This window comes from Nothobranchius furzeri, chromosome 11, assembly GCF_043380555.1.
Source record: "Nothobranchius furzeri strain GRZ-AD chromosome 11, NfurGRZ-RIMD1, whole genome shotgun sequence".
In the NCBI taxonomy this organism is placed as follows: Eukaryota; Metazoa; Chordata; class Actinopteri; order Cyprinodontiformes; family Nothobranchiidae; genus Nothobranchius; species Nothobranchius furzeri.
The window spans coordinates 55929990-55954455 of record NC_091751.1 but is presented as its reverse complement, the minus strand read 5'-3'; the positions used below and the strand labels follow the sequence as shown (position 1 = coordinate 55954455).

The following is a 24466-nucleotide window of genomic DNA, read 5'->3' as shown; positions in this document are numbered from 1 at the left end:
ACACATCCTGAAGATGTGTTAAGCTGTCCAGTTGAGAAGGTCCAATAATGTTTAGACATGTCAAAGTCCAAGGGGATCTCCAAGAACTACACACAGATATGGTTACAGAACACCTAAAAACCTCTGAAAGAAAAGCCTGAATGAGACGACTAACATTAAGAAGTTCAGATCCACCACAAAATATTCAGGATTCAGATTTCTCAGCAGATCTCAGGAACAAAACTATCTGTGATTCAAACACTTGAAGAGTTTATGTGTTTTATTCTGCTGCAACATGTAACTATCACCTATGCTGGGGGGAAACACTGGCTGTCATGGCAACGGCACCTTTGGAAGAGCCAGTCTGAGTGCTTCACCCGTCCCAAAAAATAAATAATAAATAAAAACAGCAGCCATCCGTCACACTCGCTCCAGGTCCCTTCTGGCATCATAAAAGTAACGCCGTTACAAAAGAGCACAGCAGCTACGACGAATTAGATCAAACGAGCAACAAGAAGTGGCTTTACTCAAAAACGGGAATAAAATATGACTGTATGCTCACAGTATTACAGACGTTTGTTATTCTGCTGCTGAGAAGCAGGATGAGCCCCTCAGAGATCAGGTTAATGAACACAGTACATCAACTGTGTCGCTGGGCAACCCGAGGCGTCAAAGGCAAGTGGCTTGGTCACATAGCGCGTGGCTCAGACAGCCCAAATCAGTCCGTGTGTTTAAAACACAGATCAATGTCAGAACTGGCTTCAGCTCAGTCGTCCTTGGTGAGGCAACCCATGTGTGAGTTAGTGAGGAAGTCACAGGTGGGGATGCTGCAGACGGCCTGGTGGACGTTCATGGCTGTGACCTCTCTCGGTGTCCTGAAACCAAATGTGTCAATGTCAGGATTCTAGGAATGACTTCATACACTAGGAATGACGTCTCGAACAGAAACACTGCTGCTAAAACTAATAACTGTTAAATCCTGACATCTACAGGTTTAGTATCTCACTTTCCCGCCTCACACACCTAAAACTTTTGTACCTTTAAGCTCATATAATGGCTTACAACATCATGATTCTCTTTTTCTTTCAGTTCCTAGAGTCAGCAGAGAAGTAGGGAAATATGCTTTTAATGTCAGTCTTCCTGCAGACACCCGCTCGCTCACTTCTTTTCACACTTTCCCAAAGGCAATTCCAACATACCTACAGAGTACCAGCACTTGTAAATGTAACTCATTTTAGTTTATTAACTTATTTATTTATTACCATTTTGTGTTAGAGTTATACACTTTTTCTGGCCTTTGTAGTAGTGTTATTAACATTTTGTTAGTGTTTATGGTGTTCGTCATATACAACACTGTGTTTGATGCTTAACTTACATTTTATTGTAATGTGATGCTGGAAATTTGGTGGGGGTTGGGTGAACCATGGAGCTGGTCCGAGTGTGAAGATGTGTGTTTGGTAAATGTTTTTGATATTTATTCTCTATATTTATTATTATTATTTAGCAAATATTTCTCGTTTTTATTTATTGTACATGGTGGTAGCTTATCTTGTTAAAGAGGACCCTCACGACAACGAGATGGCACATCTCATGGGGCTACTCCTCTTTAAATATACGTTAATAGATAAATAAATATTATGCAGGCCAGGACAGATGATTTTATTGATGCCTAACTGTAGCAAACATTGATCATCTAGGTCATAACTATACAGGTGCTGGCCAGTAAATTAGAATATCATCAAAAGGTTGAAAATATTTCAGTAATTCCATTCAAAACGTGAAACTTGTACATTATATTCATGCAATGCACACAGACCAATGTATTTCCGATGTTTATTACGTTTAATTTTGATATTTATAGGTGACAACCAATGAAAACATCAAATCTGGTATCTCAGAAAATTAGAATATTCTAAAGGCCAATGAAAAAATGTTTGTTTCTCTAATGTTGGCCAACTGAAAAGAATGAACATGAAAAGAATGTGCATGTATAGCACTCAATACTTAGTCGGGGCTCCTTTTGCCTCAATAACTGCAGTAATGCGGCGTGGCATGGACTCGATCAGTCTGTGGCACTGCTCAGGTGTTATGAGAGCCCAGGTTGCTCTGATAGTCGTCTTCAGCTCCTCTGCATTGTTGGGTCTAGCGTATTGCATCCTCCGCTTCACAATACCCCATAGATTTTCTATGGGGTTAAGGTCAGGCGAGTTTGCTGGCCAATCAAGGACAGGGATACCATGGTCCTTGAACCAGGTGCTGGTGGTTTTGGCACTGTGTGCAGGTGCCAAGTCCTGTTGAAAGGTGAAGTCTGCATCCCCATAAAGTTGGTCAGCAGCAGGAAGCATGAAGTGCTCTAAAACTTCCTGGTAGACGGCTGCATTGACCCTGGACCTCAGGAAACAGAGTGGGCCAACACCGGCAGATGACATGGCACCCCACACCATCACTGACGGTGGAAACTTTACACTGGACCTCATGCAACGTGGATTCTGTGCTTCTCCGCTCGTCCTCCAGACTCTGGGTCCTTGATTTCCAAAGGAAATGCAGAACTTGCTTTCATCAGAAAACATAACTTTGGACCACTCAGCATCAGTCCAGTCCTTTTTGTCCTTGGCCCAGGCGAGACGCTTCTTGCGCTGTTTCTTGTTCAAGAGTGGCTTGACACACGGAATGCAACACCTGAATCCCATGTCTTTCATGAGTCTCCTCGTGGTGGTTCTTGAAGCGCTGACTCCAGCTGCAGTCCACTCTTTGTGGATCTCCCCCACATTTTTGAATGGGTTTGTCGTCACAATTCTCTGCAGGGTGCGGTTATCCCTAGAGCTTGTACACTTTTTTCTACCACATTTTTTCCGTCCCTTCGCCTGTCTGTTAATGTGCTTGGACACAGAGCTCTGCGAACAGCCAGCTTCTTTAGCAATCACCTTTTGTGTCTTGCCCTCCTTGTGCAAGGTGTCAATGATTGTCTTTTGGACAGCTGTTAAGTCAGAAGTCTTCCCCATGATTGTGGTGCCTTCAAAACAAGACTGAGGGACCTTTTAAAGGCCTTTGCAGGTGTTTTGAGTAAATCAGCTGATTAGAGTGGCAGCAGGTGTCTTCTATATTCAGCCTTTTCAGAATATTCTAATTTTTTGAGATACCAAATTTGGAGTTTTCATTAGTTGTCACTTATGAATATCAAATTTAAATGTAATGAACATTGGAAATACATTGGTCTGTGTGCATTGCATGAATATAATGTACAAGTTTCACGTTTTGAATGGAATTACTGAAATATTTTCAACCTTTTGATGATATTCTAATTTACTGGCCAGCACCTGTAGTATTAAAGTACTGTTGGCTTTAGATTTATACACATTTAATACTTTTGCGAGTATTTCTCCCTGCAGGAGAATGCCTGTGGCTGCAAATCAACTGCCGCAGCAACAATCACTAGAATCATAGCACCATTAATCCAAAGCATGTGTTTATATAGATATCTATATATATGTAACTATGACAAACACATCTAATTAAAATTAGACTTTGGTCACTCATAAATATGCAAATAGACCCAAAAACTAAGAGCCACTGATGACTTTATTCTAATCTGGGACTGAAATGATTGCCTGCAAATATGGAGGTAAGTGTCAATAAATAACTAGTAAGAACATGAAGTCAAATAGTTAAAAAGAGCAAAGAACAATAAAGCGTGAAACCAACAGCCTGGAGATGTCAAAGAAACAGAAAGGATGTGCAGCATGAAAAATAACAAACCTGTTTGGAGAGGATTTAGCGTGGGCTCCAGCTAGAGCTTCTCTCAGGATATCACTGGCAAACTGCTGTGTAGCCTGCAGTACGCAGACACACACACACACACGCACGCACGCACACACACACACACACACACACACACACACACACACACACACACACACACACACACACACGTGCACACACACGCACACACACAAAGTCTTTAATTGAATTTCTTTAATTTCACCAATTCTGGGGAAAAAAAACCCTATCTTCTGTTCCTCCACATAAAAACTAAACACTTCCTTAAAAAATCCCGACTCACTGATTAAAACCGAGATAAAATCAGCCCCTGTAAACCTCATTAAAGTCACTGACCTTGAGAATCATGGCCTCCACTACAGGAGCAAAAACATTCTTCTCCACCTCCACCGGCTGAAAGCTTACCCCGATCTAAAAGACACAAAACACCTTTAGCAAAGAGAGCAGAACCGATGAAACTTAGGAACACACACAGAGCTCACTGACCTGCTGAGCTGTTTCACTGACAAACTGGGAGGAGATGCAGGGACCCAGATAAAATTTCGGCTCCACATCTGTTTCCTGCTCCTCCTCTTTGACCTTTAGCCTCTGGCAGGGCGGAGTCACGGTAACAATGTCGACTATTTCGTCATCTGCCTCCTCTGGTTCGGTTTTTAGCAGAGCTTGCATCTGCTCCAGCCTCTGCACCAGCTCCTCATAGTTGCTTAGGGTCGACGGGCACTCTGATGAACAAATCCATAATTTTATTAAAGCAGGACAGCCTAACATTCACTAAAGAATATTACAGTTGTGCAACATAAAGCAAGATTCGCAAGACAGAAACGTTGTCTGGCTCAGGCGAGTGACTCATAGAGAGTCCTCGTCTCTCACCTTTTAGAGACAAAGGACCAAAACGGATTTCAGCTGAACAAAAGCACCAAGGCTGCACACCGGCCGCCCTCACAACCACATACACATCACTGTATCAAGCGGTAACTGCAGAAGAGCTGTACAGAGCTGCTGAAATCCAAAACACACACACACAAAAACTCGCCCAGCAGGTCTCCCTACAGAGGACTCGTTCACAAAAACAAAACTTACCAGGCTCGCTGTCGATTTGCGTGAGAATGTCCTCGATTGACTCGTCTTCGTTTCTGTGTTGAGGTTCAGGGTCGGGAGGCGTGTAGCCCCTCTGCCGGCACCACTGCACCACCTCCTTGGTCTTCGGGGGCGTCAGGGCCTGCAGGCGGGGCGAGCGGTCCAGCACGTCCTGAACCAGACGCTTCACCGCCACCGCTCTCTGAAGCTACAGAGACGGCCAAAGATCAGCTCATTTTAACTCGGAAGAGTCCGATCACAAAGTTTAAGCATTGTAGACCCTCGCTGCTTAAACTATTTAGCAACATGCATGAATAAGCATTAATATTCACGGTATCCCACATACGGCTCAGAATACAGTATTAGTCAAAGAGATGATGTGGCAGAAACACACATCCAACTAGAGAGAGAAGAGATGCAGCTGGAAGACGGATTAAAATGCAAAACTGCAGCCGCGGCGAATCATCACGTCGTGTACTCCATCAAAGTGAGTAAAAACACGGTCATACTTCTCTTCTCCACAAGAACAGCAATGAATCATTTACTATGTTGATGAAACACGAGGCTAGTACAGCATGAAGACGAGTAAAACTGAAGATAACGGTGAGAGGTGGACATAAGATTTCATCAAAACAAAATCAAAAGGTTACCTCTGACGCTCTGCGTTTGCCAATGTTCCAAGAATAATACTGTTCTACTGAGGAGGCACAAAAGGGATGGGAGTCTTCAGCTATGTAAAAATAAAGCAGCGTTACATTTAAAGAGTGTCTTCAGTCGGTTTATAAATATGAAATCTAATTGTATTTACTTTTTTCTGGCACAATTAGAGGAAACTTCTTCACCACAGCCGTCAGCAGCTGCATCATGGTTTCGATGTGCTCAGTGCTGAGAGGAAAGAGCTTTGGATTAACATCAGAACATCATCTGCATTTGTGTTTAAAGAGACAGCGGCGTTGCTCTTACTTAATGAGGCAGTGTGCTGAGTTATCTGTGCCTTGTTCCTGTTTGACGGTGGTGGCTGCAGAAGCAACATGGACAGGGGCTGGAGCAGCAGCCGTCGCCAGGGGCGACGGACCAGCTGCGACGGCACCTGGTTCTGTTTTCACTGTGGCAGCGGAGAGCGACAGCAGATGTGTATATGTGGGGGAGATAAATGTTATTAGGAATCACAAACATATTTAGACTTGTATAAAAGATTATTACTCTGAACTATTTCATCACAAATCAACACATGTAATTTATATTTTAAAGGGAACTAGGCAGTCTTGGCTTGCTTTTGGCACCCCCTAGAGTCCATTTATAGAACTGAAAGCAAAACTTATCTCCTCGCTTTCCCCCCAGCCTTCCTTAGTATCTACAGGAGTCATTCATTCATTTGGGGCAGCAGTAGCTCAGGTGGTAGAGCGCGTTGCCTCATGATCGGAGGGTCATGGGTTCGATTCCAGCTCCCACCAGGGGTATCCTGCTGTTGTGTCCTTGGGCAAGACACTTCACCCAACTTGCCTGTGTTAGTGGTGGTCAGAGGGGCCGACGGCGCCAAATGGCAGCCTCGCCTCTGTCAAACCTCCCCAGGGCGGCTGTGGCTACAAGTAGCTTATCATCACTAGCAGTGTGTGAATGTGAGTGTGTGAAAGCGTCTTTGGGGGTCTAGAAAAGCGCTATATAAGTTCAATGCATTATTATTATTATTATTATTATTCATCACTAAATTACACAAATCAGATGTGTTCATAATCTAAAACATCCAGGAAATGTGCTGGAACCAGACTGCAGCACCAGGTATGTCAACTCCTTTTGTCTAAGTCCCAACAGAGCTGCCCGCCAGTCTGAAGTTGCAAGTGGAATACTCTGGTCACAGGTGGCGATGGGGGCTGGGTGTCATTTCATTAACCATGTAAAGGGTCATTTTAGCACATAGTGGCTCAAGAAAATGATTGAAAAAGTAGCTAAATGTCCCATTAATAAGACTCTAATGGTTTGGATTATGTTCATCAGCTTTAAACACAACTATCAAACTATTTGCTTCGTCTTCAGTGGCCAATGTTTGATTCTGACAGCTCAAACATAAAAATGGAGTTAGGAAGAAAGAGAGGAGAGGGTGGAGTGACAATGGACCCCTCTCACCTTGTGCTAAAGGCGGGATAAGGGAGGAGGAGACCTGGCTGGAAAGACCTGAGGAGGCTCCAGCTGCTCCAGGAGGAGTGGATGAAGAGGAGAAGGAGGGAGGAGTATTGGAGACTGGGCCTTTAGACAGACAGACAGACAGACAGACGGACGGACGGACGCACGCACGCACACACGCACGCACGCACGCACACACACACACACACACACACACACACACAGAAGGGTCAATGTCCTGCTAGGTAAACAGTAAGACAAAAAATGAGATGAGAGGATATTGGTAACAATAAGATATTTCCAGATGATGGAGCGCATCTCAGATTTATTTTAAAATTACATCAAGTTCAGAACAACTAAAGAAGTAATCCAGGATCAGTTTTGGGATTCTGTTTAACTTCAACACTAGCGAGATTATTCTGTGTTCATGGAGTGGGCTTACCTTTACTGACAGGCATGAATATGGATTGCAGTCCAGCAGACCCAGTTCCAACCCCTAGCTGCTTCAGCTGGGTGGCAGGGATGGTTAAAACGGTCTGCTGGGAGCTGGAACCAGCAGACTGGATCTTCAGCATACCTGGCCAAAAACCACAAGGTGAGATCATTTGCACACCCATGTGTTGTGCATAAACATATGATTGTAGGTTGTGGTGTGTTCCTCCACACCTGACAGTGCAGCACTTGTTTTTCCTGCTCCAGCTGCCACTCCGCTGACTAACGACGCCGCAGAAACTAATGGAGTGTTGCTGCTTTTGGACACCCCCACCACAGTCCCAGCTCCAGCTCCTTTGGACGTGCTCATGACGGGCAAATTTGTGACACCTTTTGCCACCATCACTGCGGCAACGGCTGAACTTCCTGCACTCTTACTTGGGGAGGCGGAGCTTCCAGCTCCTTTGACCAAAGAGGCCACAGCTGCCTTGGACAGACTGCCGCCGCTGGCTGTGCCGGCGTTCTTAGCTGCGCTGATTACTGCCGCCTGGCTGGCTGACACCAGCAGTTGCTGTTGCTGGGAGGCAGACTTCCCGCCATCAGCAGCCTGGATAAAGATACAGAAACACATCTGTCAACCAAAAAAATGTGCAGAAATACTGCACCTCTCATGCATGTATAAAGCAGAAAAAAAAAAATCCTGACATAGTTTATGTTTTAAATAAATAAAATTTTGACAGCACTCTGCAGCCCTCTGCTGACCAGAAACTGCTCTTAAATATTTTGTGGTTCCGGTAGGGGTACTACCTGCTTTACGACAATAAACGTCTACTGTGCTGGTAGCTCATATAAAGGCTAGCTGTTAGCCATTTCAGTTTCACCGGCCGTCAATAAATAGTGCAAGATGAAATAGTTTACTTTTTTGTTGGCATCATGGCGGAGCCTGGAAATTAAAGTAAGAGAATGATGGCTTTGGAGGCAGAGCAAAGAGCAACAACTAGAGTGAACATCAACACGACCTACACTCGTTTGAGGACAATAAAGGAGGCATTGAAATGAAAGGTTTATGGTGACCTGGCTTTGTTGTAACTTATAAGCAATATTCTGGTCCAAAAGTGTGAATTGATTAGATTAAGCCACACTTGAGATAAGAATGAAAAATAACTAGGACCAGTAATTTGACAACACACACACACACACTTCTACAACCTCCAAGGTGCTTCGCAACACAATCAGTCATTCACACATTCACACGCTGGTGGGCATGAGCTACATGAGCCACAGCTGCTCTGGGGCACACTGACAGAGGCGGGGCCTGCCGAGCACTGGGCCGCCGGTCCCTCCGACCACCACCAGGACAAGTGTCTTGCCCAAGGACACAACAGCAGCATTCTCTGGCAGGAGCCAGGATCACAGTTACAACCTTCCGATTACCAGACAACCACCCCTCCTCCTCCTACGTTTATATAAATATATACTTTTTTATCTATGACTGGGAAGTGTAGGATAGCAGGATCGAATTTCCCCTTTGGGCACATGTCCCATTTAAAACGAAGAGTATGTCAGCAGAAAATGAACATTATGGCTGTAAAAAGAAATCCTGCGAGCTGCAGAGAGATGATATTTGAAAAGCTATGTCCATAATGGTGTTTACTGGGTGACGGCTGCCCTACAATCACTGCTTAATGTTCCTTCAGCTCGACATGACTAATTCATCAAACTGTTGCTTTTAACACACTCAAAGACTGAATAGTCACTAGCTTTCACAGCAAGGCTTCACACCAATCAAAATGACTCTTCTGAATGCTTTATGTTATAATTTATATACATTTTTGTTTTTGTGCCTTTCCATTACTCAAGTTAATGAGGTTCAGCAATGACTTTAAAGCTGTAATCACCCCAACTAAGACTGAAGCTGAACGGTTGCTAAGTGCTTTTCAAGCACTTTCAATTATTTCTACTCTTTTATGACAAATAAATCATCAGCTTTACTGCAGCAGTCACATTGGATGCCTGCAGGTTTTTATGCATTCCTGTTGCTGAAGCAATTGCTTTATTTGTGCTTTTGGCATTTCTACCACTTTTCAGCTATTTAAAAACAAAAAAAAATAATCTTCCTAATGAACTGCAAACTAAAAATATAAATTCTTGGAAGAATTTTCACTTCATATAGTTGAGAAAACTGAAGAAACAAAATAATACATTTGTATGGAGAATCAGCAATAGCTTTAAAATTGGTTCAATGACCAGCTAAAATAAACAAACAAGTGTTGAACCAACCTGTTGTTGACTGGCTGCTGCAGTACTGATGGGGGTGGAGCTAGCAGCAGTGATGACACCACCCGTCATCCTAAACGTGGTGGTACCCGCTTTGGACATGTGACCCACTCCTGCTGCTGTTACAGTCTTGACAGAGCCATCAGACAGCTTCAGGTGTGCTCCCTGGGAGCTGCTGACCACCTGGAGATCACGTCAATAAGCCCACAATAAATACACACGTGAACCTGATGACCCGAGGTGCCAACGAACATTAAAACCAAACAACGTGGAGTATATTCTGACAGGAAGACTTTCCTTTCAAAGTAAATTACGACGTATGCAGACCATCTGCTATTCTGCAAGAACCTACACGTTCTAACTAGTCTGCAAAAAAAGCTTTTAAAATTTCTAGCTGCACAGGGTATTGGGAAAAAAAGGAAAGTGGATTGATGCAGTTATATAAAGTGAGAGATTAAAGTGCTTATCAGCCTCCAGTTCAGCAGCACAACCCTGGAATAGACCTTTATGCCTCGACGAGTCCATTCCAGTTACAGCTCACTCTCAGATCGGATGAAACCAGATAAAGGCCGATTTCTTTTAATGCCTTTTTTGTTTTGATCAGTCTATATACTGGAGTTGTCTCTAAACAGTGACTGTGGATGATCAAATAATGAAACCTAACCTGAGCCAAGATGGCCGCCTTCTGTCCAGCGGTCACGCGAATAGCCTGCTGGGGAGCAGCTGCTGGAGATGATGCAGAGTGACCCGCTGAACCAGAACCTCCCAGCTTCCCTGACCCATGGGCTGGCTGGCCAACAAGAAACGTACCCTAGACAAAACCAAAATAGTGGGCCAAGATGGAGAGCATGCAGTGTTGATCTATACTAAACGAAAAGTAAATAAAACTCTTGTCATCTTTTAATCCAACTTATTATGTCAGCAGCCTGATGACATGTGTGAGGGGATCGCACGTACCCTGAGTAATCCCACACATGTGCAGGGAAACAAGCAATCCCAAACAAGACACAAACCTGCGGCGTCTGTTTCAGGATGTAAGATGTGTAGGAGAGGTTTGAAGGCAGGCTGCCAGAAGAGGAGGAGTTCTGCGAGCCCCCTGTCGCTGCTGATGAGCTGCTCTGGGACTGTTGGCCTGAGTTACACACCGCCACACACACACATCAGATACACAATCTTCCTCACGTTTTTAAATAGAGGTTTGTTACATGGGTTATTTTGAGGAAATCTATGTCATAAAAGCATCAACCAAAGATGTACGGTGTCTTACTTGCACTGGAGGCTCTGAGGATGGCTCCCTGTGGAATGAGAAGCAGCTTCCCCTTCCCTGATGGGTTCTTGCTGTTGGTGGTCAGGTACAGCTTGGTACCCGGTGGCAAATTGGCCAAATTGGCCAGGTTGTTCGCTGGGAGCTGAAGCGTGGCCATCACTAAAAATATCCAAGTATAAAAATATATGTAGATGATCAGCAGAATGAACGGATATGCTACAGTCATAGCACGTGTGTGTAGCATGTGAACTCTGACCTCCGCTCTTGCCACCTGATCCACTGGCTGCCCTGCTACCAACCTGCTGACCAGACGCGCCGCTGGCTCCACTAACAATGGCTTTAGCAACTCCCTGAGCTAAAACTTGCTTCCCACCCATCACTTTAGAGACAGAGGGGTTGCCCTTGGCAACCAGAATCTGTCCACTACTGATGGCGACCTGTTTAACTGAAGACTGGAGCATGGAGCCGACAGGAACCCCCAACATCTATAAAAGTTGGAAACACAAAATTATCTCTGAAGCAGAATAAGTTATCAACGTGCATCAGAGTGCATTAAAGACACTCTGACCTTGCTAGTCGCGGCCCCCGTGGCCCCCCCAGCCTGTTTCTGGCTTGACATAGAGACCATGTGGCCTCCTTTCACTGCGACAAACTGGTGGGCTGCCGTGGAAGCAGGTTGCTGCTGGCTGGTTACTGTGGAAACCATCTGCTGTTGCTGTGTGGAAACTTCCCCTGGCTCCTGCTTGATGATTACCTGCACAGAACAGAAATGACTAAGACATGCCACACATCGCCCGTAAAACACAAAGCGTGCTAATCCCTCAGATATTTGTTGTAGCATGTTTTTAACGGTTTTAAGATTGCATGGCGGATTATTTGGATGCAAAATGAATATGAATGAGGATGTGTTCATGCTCTTGTCGCACGCAACAGACTGCAGAGGATTGTGAAGTGACTCGTTTGATAAGGCAAGTTAAAAGGTGGATACAGTCACATCTTTATTAGTCACAGATATTTAAACAAAATATAAATGTTCAGAAACGAAGTTGGGAGAATGTCAGGGGTACACAAAGAAAGAAAACATGATTTCATAGTAATGGATGGAATAAAAGGATTGTTGCCACAGGATTAGGACTTCCTGGTGAAAATGAACAGTTTTCTATGGAAGCTCCCAGCATTCTCCTCCCCCATCTCCAGACAGGTGTCCTAATTAAACATGTGTTAAGGCACTCACATCTGCTGAAGATAGCAACGCGATTAACACCACCGCTTTCTGCATGGATTTAGGTTCCACTCAAGACAGTCCTGAACTGCTTTGCAGCTTAATTCCAGCCAATTTAAGACGTTTTAAAGGCCAATTTCAACAAATTTAAGAGCTTACATTCTCTGAATGGAAAAAGGGGTGTGGCCACTTTACAAATAGCTCTGTCCAAACTTTTATTGGAACTAAAAGTGCAGAAAAATAACACAAACTTTAATATAGCCGTTCTGCAGCGAGTGAAAGTGCATGTATTTTCCAAAAAGGTGAATGGCCTGTATTTGTTTAGCACCTTCTTAGGGTTCTACAACCCCCCAAGGTGCTTCACAACCCATTCACACGCTGGTGATGATGAGATACAATGAAGCCACAGCTGAACTTGGAAGCACTGACTGTAGCAAGGATGCCGAGCACTTGCACCACCAGTCCCTCATGCCACCACCAGCAGGCAAGACAGGTTAAAGAGCAAGTCACCCCCTAATAAACTTTTTTTGCTGACAAACTAAATAAACGAGTGTCTATTCGTGCTGCAGACACATGTCGTCAATAATTTGGCACTTCAGTGCATCTTAGTTAAAATGTAAATATTCTGCCTAAAACGGCAGTGTTGTGCCGTTGTCAGGTAAAAACTCTGCACTGTATTTTAATTTAAATCTGCCACCGCTATTGGCTAAGAGGTATGCTATGATGTAAACTGGTACATTATGATGTCACAATGCTGTCGTGAGCCTGTGTGTGTGTGTGTGTGTGTGTGTGTGTATTTGTTAGCAGCTCCTCCTTCTCGGTCTGCCAGGCAACAGCATTTGTTGCATTTTTCAAACATGAAGTGGGAGTGGAGTTAGACTCTGGTAGGGGTTGACTTGCTCTTTAAGTGTCTTGCCCAAGGACAAGTCTTGCACAAGTCTTTAAGGATTCCTTGTCATTTTAATAATGGGAAATCTAAGTACAACTCCTAAGGCCCTGGGTCCACATATGTGGATATTGACTTCTTGCAATATAATATTGTATTCCCTTCAACTTAGACCCTTTGTGTTACTTAGAGACACTTGATATTGACTTTAGTTTTTTTCTTTTTCTTTTCTTTTTTCAGAAGTTTGTCAAAATTTTTATTTAGTTTGGTTTTTCTGTTTTTTTGTTGTTCACATTTATGAGGGCGGATTAATCTGTGATGGTTAGAAGTTTATTTACTTTAATATCACACCAAATACAAATTCAGGTCTCAGAAGGTTACAACTTTTTCCAAAGATACCCTGTTATAAAAATTTCCCACATAAAGATGAAAGCTTTAAAGTTGTATAAACTCACCTTGACCCCCGAGGAGAGGAGGGTACCAGTGTGAACTTTAGGTGCTGGAGAGCGAGCGCCTTGAGCCTGCTTGGCCGAGGGGCTTCCTGTGAAATCAATCCCACACAAATATAAAGAAACAAATCATCAAATACACGACTGTACTGGTGAGAGGTTGTGCCAAGTGCTTTCAACCGTTCCAAAGAATCAAAGGCACCTGTGGCACAAGTTATAACTTTTCTGGTTTGGGTGTTGAGGCCAACGTTTACCCTCCAGCAGCGATGTGGACTGCTAACCGTTTTGTTTCTTAGCTAAGGTGCGACATTTTTATTGCAGGTTTGGTGAATCAGCCACAACACCCACTTAAACCCCATCAACGGCAATGAGGTGACTTTTAAAGCCATGAAAACATATTTGACTCGGTCACCATGGAAACCATTCTACCATCCTGCTGAATCGCCATCCCTTTAGAAGTAAAAACAAAATGAAACTTGAAACACAAAAGATTAGATGAGAAGAAAGTCAAAATATATAAAAGAAATAAAAATGTGATCTAGAACTTATATTTTTACTTCCAGATTATCCCAAAAAATGTTTTTATTTTACATGAGTGGCTGAGGTACAGCTTCAGCGCTGTAATGCGTACCTGAGGAGGCTGTGGATGACGTCGCCATGCCGACTACTTGACCAGGTTTATCCACAATGACGTAAGGGTTGTTTAGCACAGAAGAGGAGCTCTGCTTGCTGTGGGCCGGGGTGGAGGCGGCGGATGTACGAGGGAGCGGCGAGTGGCTCGGAGTAGAGATGGGAGACCCTGTGGGAGGTAAAGTACACCGGACAGTTAGATGGATGAGCATCTATGAGGAGCTCAGCGGGAAACAAAATATCTAAAATGTTTTAAAAATCCCTCTGAGCTTTTTAGCTTTAAGTAAATGATACCACGTGTGACACATTTTTGCATGAAACCCACGTGATTTAAATTAACATTTATTTTGAAAATCTAAACCCTTAACTGGAGGTATTTATTAGGATTTTCATAAAACGTGGAGAGAAAAATACTAAGGAACCGGCTTATTGATCTCACTTTTACTGAACAGTAGGCTGCAGTGAATTTTTAACTACATTTATTTTATTCATGAGGTTGAGAAGGGGTGTGGAAAAAAACAATAATATCAATACATAAACATTGACATAAGTAGCTAGAAGCATCAAATGTTTGGAGTCAGCGTTTCATTAGTGACGTCGTATTTTATCATCAGTTTAGGGATGAAATCCTGGTTCCAAATTTCACTTAGTAGGGAAAAAAGAGACAATAAAAGAGGTTTTATTTATAAACAATGTGAAACAAGCAGCTTGGGTGTGGGTGTGTGTGTGTGTGTGTGTGTGTGTGTGTGTTAGGGGTGTAGCTACCTGAGACTATTTTGCAGCTCATTGTGATTGGTTGGAACAATTTCCCAGGAGACTCTGCAGGACTTGGTGGCTGTCCTTGTGGAACAATCTTACAGCTTGATGTGATGGGCTGAAATGCAGAGTTGCCATGGTAACCAAGGGTGACTCTGTCCCCAGCTTTGGGTCGTGTTGGGGTGCGTTCGCCAGCCGTAAGGCTTGAGCTGTGACCGCGCACAGGACTCGCCGCCTCTGCTTTGATTAAACCTGGAAAAAGGAAGAAAATAGTAAATCAAAAGCTCCAAAGTTTCCTAAAATTAACTAATAACACTGGTTGCTATTCAAACGTTAAAAACAAAAAGATTCATTTGACTGTTTACTGGGGAGTTTTAAGGGGGGGAGCAGGTAATTTATTGTTTAACCTCTTTATGTTGATTTACAATAAACATCTTTAGACGTATCTAAACGTCTAGCTACAGATAGGTTTCTTATCCTGATGTTTTGCAAATATAACCTGATTTATGATCTAATTGTCATTATTAAAACGACTGAAAAAGCAATATATCTCCCCTAGGGTCATCACGGTGTGAAAATTTAACCTCACGGTTATTGTGACCAAAATTATCACGGTTTTCGGTATTATCGCGGTATTTTTTTTAAACGTGTTACATTTTCAGACAACTAAATAAACCGTGTATATTAAGAAAATATTGTCCTCGGTTTGCGTCTAAATTTTGCCTAAAATTTGATATTTTGTAATTATGTTGTTTGTTTGTTTACATTTTTCTCCTTTAGTCTTTAAAATACCAACATTTGCCCATAACTTCTTATTTTATGTCTGTTTGATGTCATCATTTTAAAATATTAGACCAGATGATACTCAGTACTCAAGTAGCCTTCTAATCAGATACTTTTTTTTTTACCCTTACTTGAGTAATAAACCCTATATCAGGAAAATATTGTCCCGGTTTGTGTCCTTCCAGTGAGCTTTGCAGATGTGGGAAAATGTCATCAGGCAGTAATCATTGTTAAATTCATAATTATTCTCTGAGAGAGACCAACTCTTATCTGCCCCTGGGAGCCCCATAATGCATAGCGTCATTTCAACATGGGGGTGTCCGCGACACGGTTTATATGCATGAAGCGGCGCTGCGGCTGCTTTTTATAGCGACTCGTTGCATTCTCCCTCAACCCAAATCCTCGGATCACGCATTTTAGCTAAAACGCTAACGTTAGCTTGCCTTGCGTTGACTGTAGAGTTGTGGGTGATGGTCACGCAGATGTGTCATGAGATTTGAAGCGTTGCTGCCTTTCACAGACACTTTTTCTGCACGTGCTGCAAACAGGATAGCCGTCTTCTATCAACTGTCCCTCGACATTCTTCAAATATCCAAAAAATGCCTGTACTTCCCACTTTGTCTTCTTTGAGGGATAATAAATGTCCTGAGCGCTGCTGTCTCCTCCTTTGGCCGTTATTTCAGCTTTAGCTTCAAGAAAGATTTGGTTGTAAACAACAAAGTGCGTATGTGCCACCGGCAACTTTAGCAGATGAAACGGTGGCTGGTAAGGGTCACCGCGCCTACACCGCAGCCACGGTAAACCCACCGAGATATATATATATTTTTTTTTAAAACATGATGGTTATTATTATTGTCAACTTTTTTACCAGGGTTTACCGCTACACCGGTTACCGTGACAACCCTAATCTCCCCTAAAACTCCCTTAATCTACACCCAGCAGGTATATGTGTGGTAAATCTTCAAAAAAATGAAAATATGTTGACTTGTGAAGGGTAATGAATTTTAATAAAGTACCTTTATCAACACTGGAGTCGTGAGAGATGGGGGAACTAGAGTGCCCATAACTCGGGGCTAGCGACGAGGCCGACATGGGGCTGGCTGTCCTTTGAGCTCCTCTGGAGGAAGAGGGCTGAGGGATGTAGTCTACGCTGACAGAATCTCTATGAAGTTCCACATCGACCACCTGAAACAAACGCACATTGGTGAAGAAAGCTCCGAAACAGAAAAGAGAGCCAATGTTTGTCACTTACAGTTTCTGCCCCAAGAGTCTGCAGCCCCGTGTACGTTCTGTCCAGCTGCAAGAAAAAAATAAGTCACCGTCAACCGTGACGCTTTCAGCAGTGGCCGGAGACGTAACAGAAAGTAAGTCAACTGATGGAAACAACAGGAGAAGTGACCTTCAGCTGGTGGATGATGTCGATGCGTTTGTTGCGAGAGTCTTTGAAGTGGATCTGGATCCTCACAGGAAACTCGCCCCAGCCCCGGCGTGTTAAATGAAAGGGAGGCTCGCTGAGAAAAGACAACGTCCAAAAGTCTACTTCAGCATCATCAGAATACAAATCAGCAAAAGACATCTCACAGCACAGCTCCCTGGATGAGATAAAGCTTTTAATCTCTGCGTTTTACATTTTTAACCAAAGCTCTGAATGCCTGCATATGAGCACCCTGTTTGAAGCCATATTTTTATGCCCCCCTGTGTAGGGTCCACCAAGAATGAAGATTTGAGTCAGGAGCTGCTTATGAGAAGCTGCAGGTGGCAGCTCAGGGAAGAAAACGACAATGGATCGTTTCTACAGTCTATCAAAACCAACAAAAATCCAAATGACTAAAAACGACAGTTTGACATTGATGACTCGTGTTGGCACCAACATCTAGTCTGACTCACTACAGTCAAATGGATGTGACGTAAAACGGATTTCTACATGATAAATATGCCGCTTCCTTGTTGGCAGCGTTTAGCTGATATACAGCCTGCCTCAAGACAGACTCCCTTCCCCAAGATGGTGCTGGATCATCAAAAGAGCACAAGGGGGCACTCTTCAATAAAACATGACCTCAAGGTTCTGTTTGTCAACGACTCGCCAAACGTTTTGATTTATGAGTTTCATCTGAAAGTTCTGGATCACTAATGGGGAAAAGCGCCTCTTACGTAAATGTTGTTCAGACGGTTTCTTCGCTCCCCGTCAGGTCAGTGGGGTGTGAAAAGAGGTGGGGCAAACGACTGATTCAGAACAACATCACTATGTTAGAATCAAATGTCATGTCTGTTGGCAACAACAGGATGAAGGAACAAAGTCACCGGAACGAGTTTATCCTCACCCCGCTGACTCGTGCCTTTTACCTCAGGTAACCAGATGAAACCGTTCATCAAAGGAGGAGTGCCGCCCATCTTTAATGATTTGTGGAGGCTGAGAATCGCTATAGACACAATCTGTTTCGAAAGTGGGCTGAAAACCACAGAGGAACAAACCTGACTTCCACCAGATCGTTGGGCTTGTAGCTGGGGTGCAGAAAGAACCAAACTTTCTTCACAAAGTGGTCGATGCTCGGCTCTCTCCTCGAGCCTCTGACGTACACCATCCACTTATGCGTCGACTGGTCGTTCTCTTCACGCTTGTCTGGAGGGATGTACCTGAGGGCAAGAAACAGCCAAAGGTTGTGATGAATTAGCCACAATGTCAGTTAGAGATCAACAAGGGGGTTTAGCAAATAACAAAACAAGGAAAAGTGGATGTAAATAAGCAACATGTAACCTAAATATTGTAATTACAGCTCCTTAAACAATTAAATGTTTAATATCAACTTGCAAATCAATTGAATGTCCTCTACTCTTGCATTGCTTCTGAAATGAAGCCTTAATCACATTTAGAGCTTTCTAAAGATGAGAATTGTTAATAAAGCATCTATAGAAGTTATCTGCATCATCTCTGACCCAGAGGGGAAAATAAAAATGCATTTTTGACTCTTATCAAGACTGGGCTTGTGGTCTTGTGAGCACTCTGTTGCACAAGAACAGTTCAGCTCAAATCACAACAACCCATTTCCCAATTTATCTTCAGTTTTACGATTAAATGTGTTTATTATTTTTAAAAAGTCATGTTTACTCATGATTTTAAGATTATTTTATGGTCATTACACAGATATATAACGAAATTGACTTTGCTCTCACTAAAGGCAACTCTCGTAAAATAAAATTACAAGGCTAAAACAGATGTCACACACACGCACGCTCGCTCTCTCTCTCTCTCTCTCTCTCTCTCACACACACACACACATACACACACACACACACACACAGCCAATTTAAGGTGCAAAAAATATAAAAGTATAAATGTAAACATGGTAATAAGACAAGTCTAAACTACAAACTGAAATATAAGGTAAACATAATATAAATGTAAACAGTCACATGTTGAAATATCAGGATGAACTAGCTTAATGTTAAGGTGCTTTAGTGCATTAATTGTACAGCAAAATCACTGTTAGTGTGACCTCCTAGCAGCAACATTCAGTGATGGCTCTTGCATAAAAGCTGTTTAACAGTCTCGTGGTGCGTGTTTTTATTGCCCTGTATCGTTTACCAGACGGAAAAAGTTTGAAGAAATGGTTAACTGGGTGGGTAGAGTCCTTTAGGATGTTTGTAGTTTTTCTAAAGGCAGTGAGTGGTGAAGATGTCATCCAGGGCAAGCAGGTACGTGTGTTTGTTATTTTCTCTGCAGTTTTGATTACTCTCTGCAGGGCCTTCCTGTCAGCTGCAGAGCTGCTGCCGTACCACATCAGGATGCTGTTGTTCAGGACGCTCTCTATGGAGCAGTGATAAAACCACACCAGCAGTTTTTGTGGCAGGTTGATCTTCCTGAGAGCCTTAGGGAAGTACAGCTGTTGTTGTGTCTTATTTATCAGACATTTGGTGTTGTGTGTCCATGTGAGCTCCTCTGATATATTTGTGCGCAGGAACTTGAACTGTGACATCGTCTCCACCTGCTCTCCATTTATTGTGAGTGACTGGTGCTCCACCTTTTTCCTTCTTGGGTCAACGATGACTTCTTTGGTTTAGTTGGTGTTCAGGGTCAGGTTGTTAGCTGTACACCAGTCCACCAGCTGCACTCCTTCGCTGTATGCTGACTCATTTCCCTGGCTGATTAGGCCCACCATGGTTGTATCATCAGCAAATTTAATGATAGAGTTGGTGTTGTGGGCGGGCTTAAAGTCATGTGTACAGGGAATACATGAAGGGACTCAGCACACAGCCTTGTGGGGCTCCTGTGCTGAGGGACAGGGAGGAGGAATGGTGGGGGCCTAACTTAATAGAAACAGTTAACTCATTCTTAATTTGAGCTGATTTTTTTGGGGCTACGCATTTTTTCCAAAATAATATGACCTTTATTTCTGATGAATTCCTAATTTATATCACTTATAACTTAAACAATCTTTACATTTTACGCATGTATGTACTTTATACTTTTTGAAAATGACACCACAAAGACAGCTTTTGTGTAGTGTAGTAGTGAGTCATTCATTCATGTTTGTTTTTCCACCCATTTTACAAAATAAAGGAATGTGGGGGATTGATAAAAGACACGTTTGTATGAGATCAGATAAACATTTTTACACTGAAGATCAGGTTTTCAAACATTTTATTTATGATCTGTAACTCAAAAATAATGTGCTCTTTGTTTTCAAACCAATTCTTTTTATGTCCTTACCTCCAGACAAGCTCTTGACATCCAAGTTAAAAAGACCTGCTTAAAAACAAACATAGTCGGAAAGATAACGACGGTGTGAGCGATGTGTTCATACCTGGAAACATTCCCCACAACGATCGTCTTCTTTACATAAAGCCTAGAAGCTTCATCTCCAGTTGTGTGGTACGTCACCTTCTGCTCTTCTTCCACAGATGAAGGCACACCAAATGTGTCCTAAAACACACAATTAACCACATGATCACTAATAAAAAATATTATACCCACCAAATCTTGATTCTGACATTTCTGTACTCACCCTGCCAGTGTTGCGTCCAGGTCTGCGCTCCTGCTTGCTCCAGTCTTCTCTCCATGCTCCCTCTCCGTTCCTGTCAGACCCCTCTCCTTGCTGTGAAAGAGACTCAGACTCTGAAGGGACCAGTGAGGGAGTCTCTGAGTCCTGGTTTAGAGGAGAAGAGGACCGAGACGGAGATTCCAGAAATCGGCGGATCGCTGGATGGTTTAACATGGCAGGGTCACTTTTTTGAGTGTGCTGAGATACAATAAAAGTATATGCAAACATATATTACTTGATGCTGCAATATCACAACTGAAAAGATGCTGAAAGAACAGAATATACCTCTGGAAGCTTTGTTATACCAGCATTTGCATAGTAATTGGCCACTATACATGCCCGCAGCTTGTCCATCATCCTCCTGGCTTCATTTAGTCGCTGCAAAACACATTTGATGCATTACAAAATCTGCAACTTATCTTCCACAGCACCACAGTTTGTGGTGAAATTATTAATAATGACACCATTACCTGACTTATCACATCTATTTCATGCTCTTTGTTCTTCATTTCCAAAGAAAACTGCTGCCTGATGATGGTTTCTATTTTCTGTACTGTCGTTTCTCGAGCTGACAACAAAATAACAGAATAAAGATCACTGAGCATCTGTTAGTTTTAAAGTAAAACATGCAAATCAGGTGTAGTGGTTTAAGATTCATAACCTACCATTATATTCAGCCGTTTTGCTTCTTTTATTATTGTTATGGACCAGTCCAGTGATGTCTTCATAGTCTGGATCACTTCCTTCTAGTTTCCTTTTAATTCCAGACATGATTACCTGTAAAGATGATGGCATAGAGAGGCTAAAACTGTTTACTCCCATTGCACGTATGGCCAGTAATTACTGAAGCTAGCATTAGTTGCTTAGCAGTGAAGCTAAAGGATCCAGTAATTGTCAATGCATAAGGCTAGCTGTATGCACCGCGGACTAATTAGCAAGATGCGACTTTCTCTATATTGTCCAACAGTTATCTTTTAACATGATTTGACTTACCTAAAATACAAATCACTAAATCGTTCAATACACCCACATCGATGCTTTTGATTAAATACGTGGCTGAATTTGGCAAAGCCGACTACCATGTGACGTTAGCGAATGCTATCCTATGCTAACGCTAACATAACACATCGATTCAAACTGTATGAAAACAAAAGACTTACTGCAGTACCCTGCGGTGTAGTTACATGAACCTAAAGAGTGTATATTTCAACTGAACTTTATGATATCGGTGCAGCATTAATCCAACTGAACTTTATGATATCGATGCAGCATTAATCCAAGACTCGTGTTTGATAAATTGCTAAATCTAGAGCTGGACTTGTTTGCTAGCTGAGTATTGGACAGTTAGCTCTGCGGTTCATCCAAATTGTCACTAGGGGCCGCTGTTTCACCAGATGGATTTTACTCGAAGAATTCCTTTGGATAACCAAGTTCATTGGAAAAAAGGAAATGTACCATAGCCATAATTTTAACCTGCCCTACAAGTCACCAACTAGGGAAACAAGTTATGTAGAAATAAAAGTAGAACTACAATCACTTCGTTTCAACCTCTGTCATTACTGGAATGACAGTGTTCATAGCCTTTGTTATCGCTGTGGTTTGTAAAAATGGTTTTGTGCATTTGTTTTTCCATTATTCAGAAGAACATGATAGGACTGAGACAGAAACCAGATTCCTTGTCAGTTCAAATGAAGATTTTATCATCCAAGGGACATTTAGGTGAAGGAAGACATGCAGTTTCCTAATCTAACACTTTAAATAAAGGACATGTGCTTGTAACAGCTGTTTTCTATCTGTAAAAATGGTCTTTTAGTGAAGGAGTTTCATCTACTTACATTTCTTGCTGGGCAACATCGCAATTGTATAATTGGTACCTTTAATAGGGCTGCATGGTGGCGCAGTTGTGAGCACTGTTGCCTCACAGCAAGAAGTTTGCAGGTTCAAAACTCAGCTGCTGCCTTTCTGCGTGGGTTTCCTCCGGGTACCTCAGCTTCCCCCACAGATCCCAACATGCCCTATAGGTTAACAATTGTATGTCGCTTTGGATAAAAGCATCTGCCAAATAAATAAACACAATAGTAGACATAAAAACACAGACAAGTATCAAGACAAGCCTTTACAAATATTATCAAGAGACGTCAAGGGTCTCCAACCTGCTGCTCTGGAGCCACAATGGCTCTTGATGACTTTGGCTATAAATAAATACAAATGATGAACTCACCTTTTTATTTAAAGATATAATAAAAATTTAGGTTTAAGCAATTTTTTTGTTTATTTTTTCAGGAATGAACAGAATGACACCAATTAGATCCATTTTTGTTTGTTTGTTTGTTTTTGTATTTTGTTTACGAATTTGTCTGCAAACATCTAATCTAAATTTTTCTAAAGGTCTTGTAACAGCTGCAGCTGTGGACATTTTTTATTCCGTTGGACTGAGGTGAAATGGCTCTTTGGATTATAAAAATTGCACACCCCTGTCCAACATGGCCTGAAAAGTGATTAATTCCACACGCTTAGCATGAAAAGAAAAAAAAATCACGAATGCCATTTTCTTCTTGTAAAGAAATATTTATTCCTGACAGGTTAAACCATTATTTTTTGACATTCTCATAAGAAATGTTACTTATATTTTTCTGTTAATGCTGCACTTCAAAGCAAATCTAATGAAACACATTCAGTTTTTATTCATACCAGATCTTTAAGCCTGTTACTGTCCCAAACTAGATCCTACAGTCAGTGTGACATGCGAGGCAAATGTGGGACGAACTTCGTTGTGATGCTTTCTTGTTTCCAACTGTGCATCTTATATGAACTCTGAGAATTTTAATTGGCCAGTTTCTCCATGTTGCTTCATATTAAAGTTTTGTAAGAATCTGTGAGAACATTACTGCTGTGGCTAAACCAAACCACAACATGGAGAATAGTCTGCATCATCTGAGGTGTAAATAAATCCTAAAGAATGCTCTGTGGAGTTTGTGCTGCTCAATCCTACTTGAAATAGAAGAGCTCGCTTTATGCTTTGTCTCCTCATTCAACACTAGGCCTCATTAAAACATCACCAGCTTGATTGATTCGTCCCCTGATGGGCTGAAAACATCAGCAGCCGCACAGAGCCAGCTGCAAAATAATTTTTTTTTTCAATTGACAAAAAATCTGTGGCATAGTCACTGCAATTATTGGCACGTAAGATCAACTATTTTAGCACGCATCTCTTCTTTTGGTATCATTTGAACATGAGAATGCATTTGATGGATGTTGCACATTCCTAACTGCTTATCGGAGTCCTTTAAAGTCTTTCATATTTGTTTTTAATGAATAGCTGGCATGAAGATAATCTGCAAAGCCGCACAATCAAGCGAAGATCAAGCATCGAAACACAAGATTGTAAACTATAACAAAACCTGATCAGAAACGACATATTTTGAGACGGTTTTCATCAATAAGATACGACAAAACTTTGGTAGAGAGAAAAACTTTATTGATGCTCATTCAAAGTTGAACATTTCAATTCAACACACCACAGCTTATAGACACCCCCTTCCTTACATTGTGCACAAAGGTTCATAGCCCAATTTAATCACCAAATCTTTTTTTTTCTTTTCTCAAGACAAAAAACAACATTTGACATGTAAAAACTTCAATCTTACATGCAGGTACAAATTACAACAAAAGAACCTTTAAGACTAAATGGATCACTCATCAACCTTCAACACTCGTCTGTTCCAGCTCACATTTTCCGTGTCAAGTTTAAAAACATCTTGACAACACAAA

General features: G+C 42.2%; 1 protein-coding gene across 2 annotated transcripts; it reads right to left on the bottom strand.

Moving 5' to 3' along the window:
* Positions 1 to 514: 514 nt before the first annotated feature.
* On the bottom strand, positions 515 to 22033 carry yeats2 (YEATS domain containing 2). 2 transcript variants are annotated; one of them, XM_015957082.3, is made up of 30 exons: positions 21856 to 22033; positions 21361 to 21472; positions 21166 to 21263; positions 20981 to 21073; positions 20660 to 20893; positions 20459 to 20577; positions 18129 to 18290; positions 17056 to 17167; positions 16909 to 16953; positions 16673 to 16841; positions 14883 to 15125; positions 14119 to 14286; positions 13494 to 13579; positions 11499 to 11684; positions 11187 to 11415; positions 10931 to 11089; positions 10677 to 10795; positions 10328 to 10474; positions 9667 to 9846; positions 7621 to 7993; positions 7397 to 7531; positions 6958 to 7077; positions 5797 to 5938; positions 5642 to 5718; positions 5484 to 5563; positions 4837 to 5041; positions 4243 to 4478; positions 4093 to 4167; positions 3736 to 3809; positions 515 to 854 (listed from the first exon to the last, which is right to left on the bottom strand). In XM_015957082.3, exons 2-30 carry the CDS (start codon positions 21464 to 21466, stop codon positions 746 to 748), a joined length of 4281 nt encoding a protein of 1426 aa, XP_015812568.3. In that variant the 5' UTR covers positions 21467 to 21472; positions 21856 to 22033; the 3' UTR covers positions 515 to 745. The 2 variants fall into 2 exon arrangements, with proteins under 2 accessions (XP_015812568.3, XP_015812569.3); XM_015957083.3 differs by lacking the exon at positions 21856 to 22033 and adding an exon at positions 21689 to 21821.
* Between the last annotated feature and the right edge of the window lie 2433 nt (positions 22034 to 24466).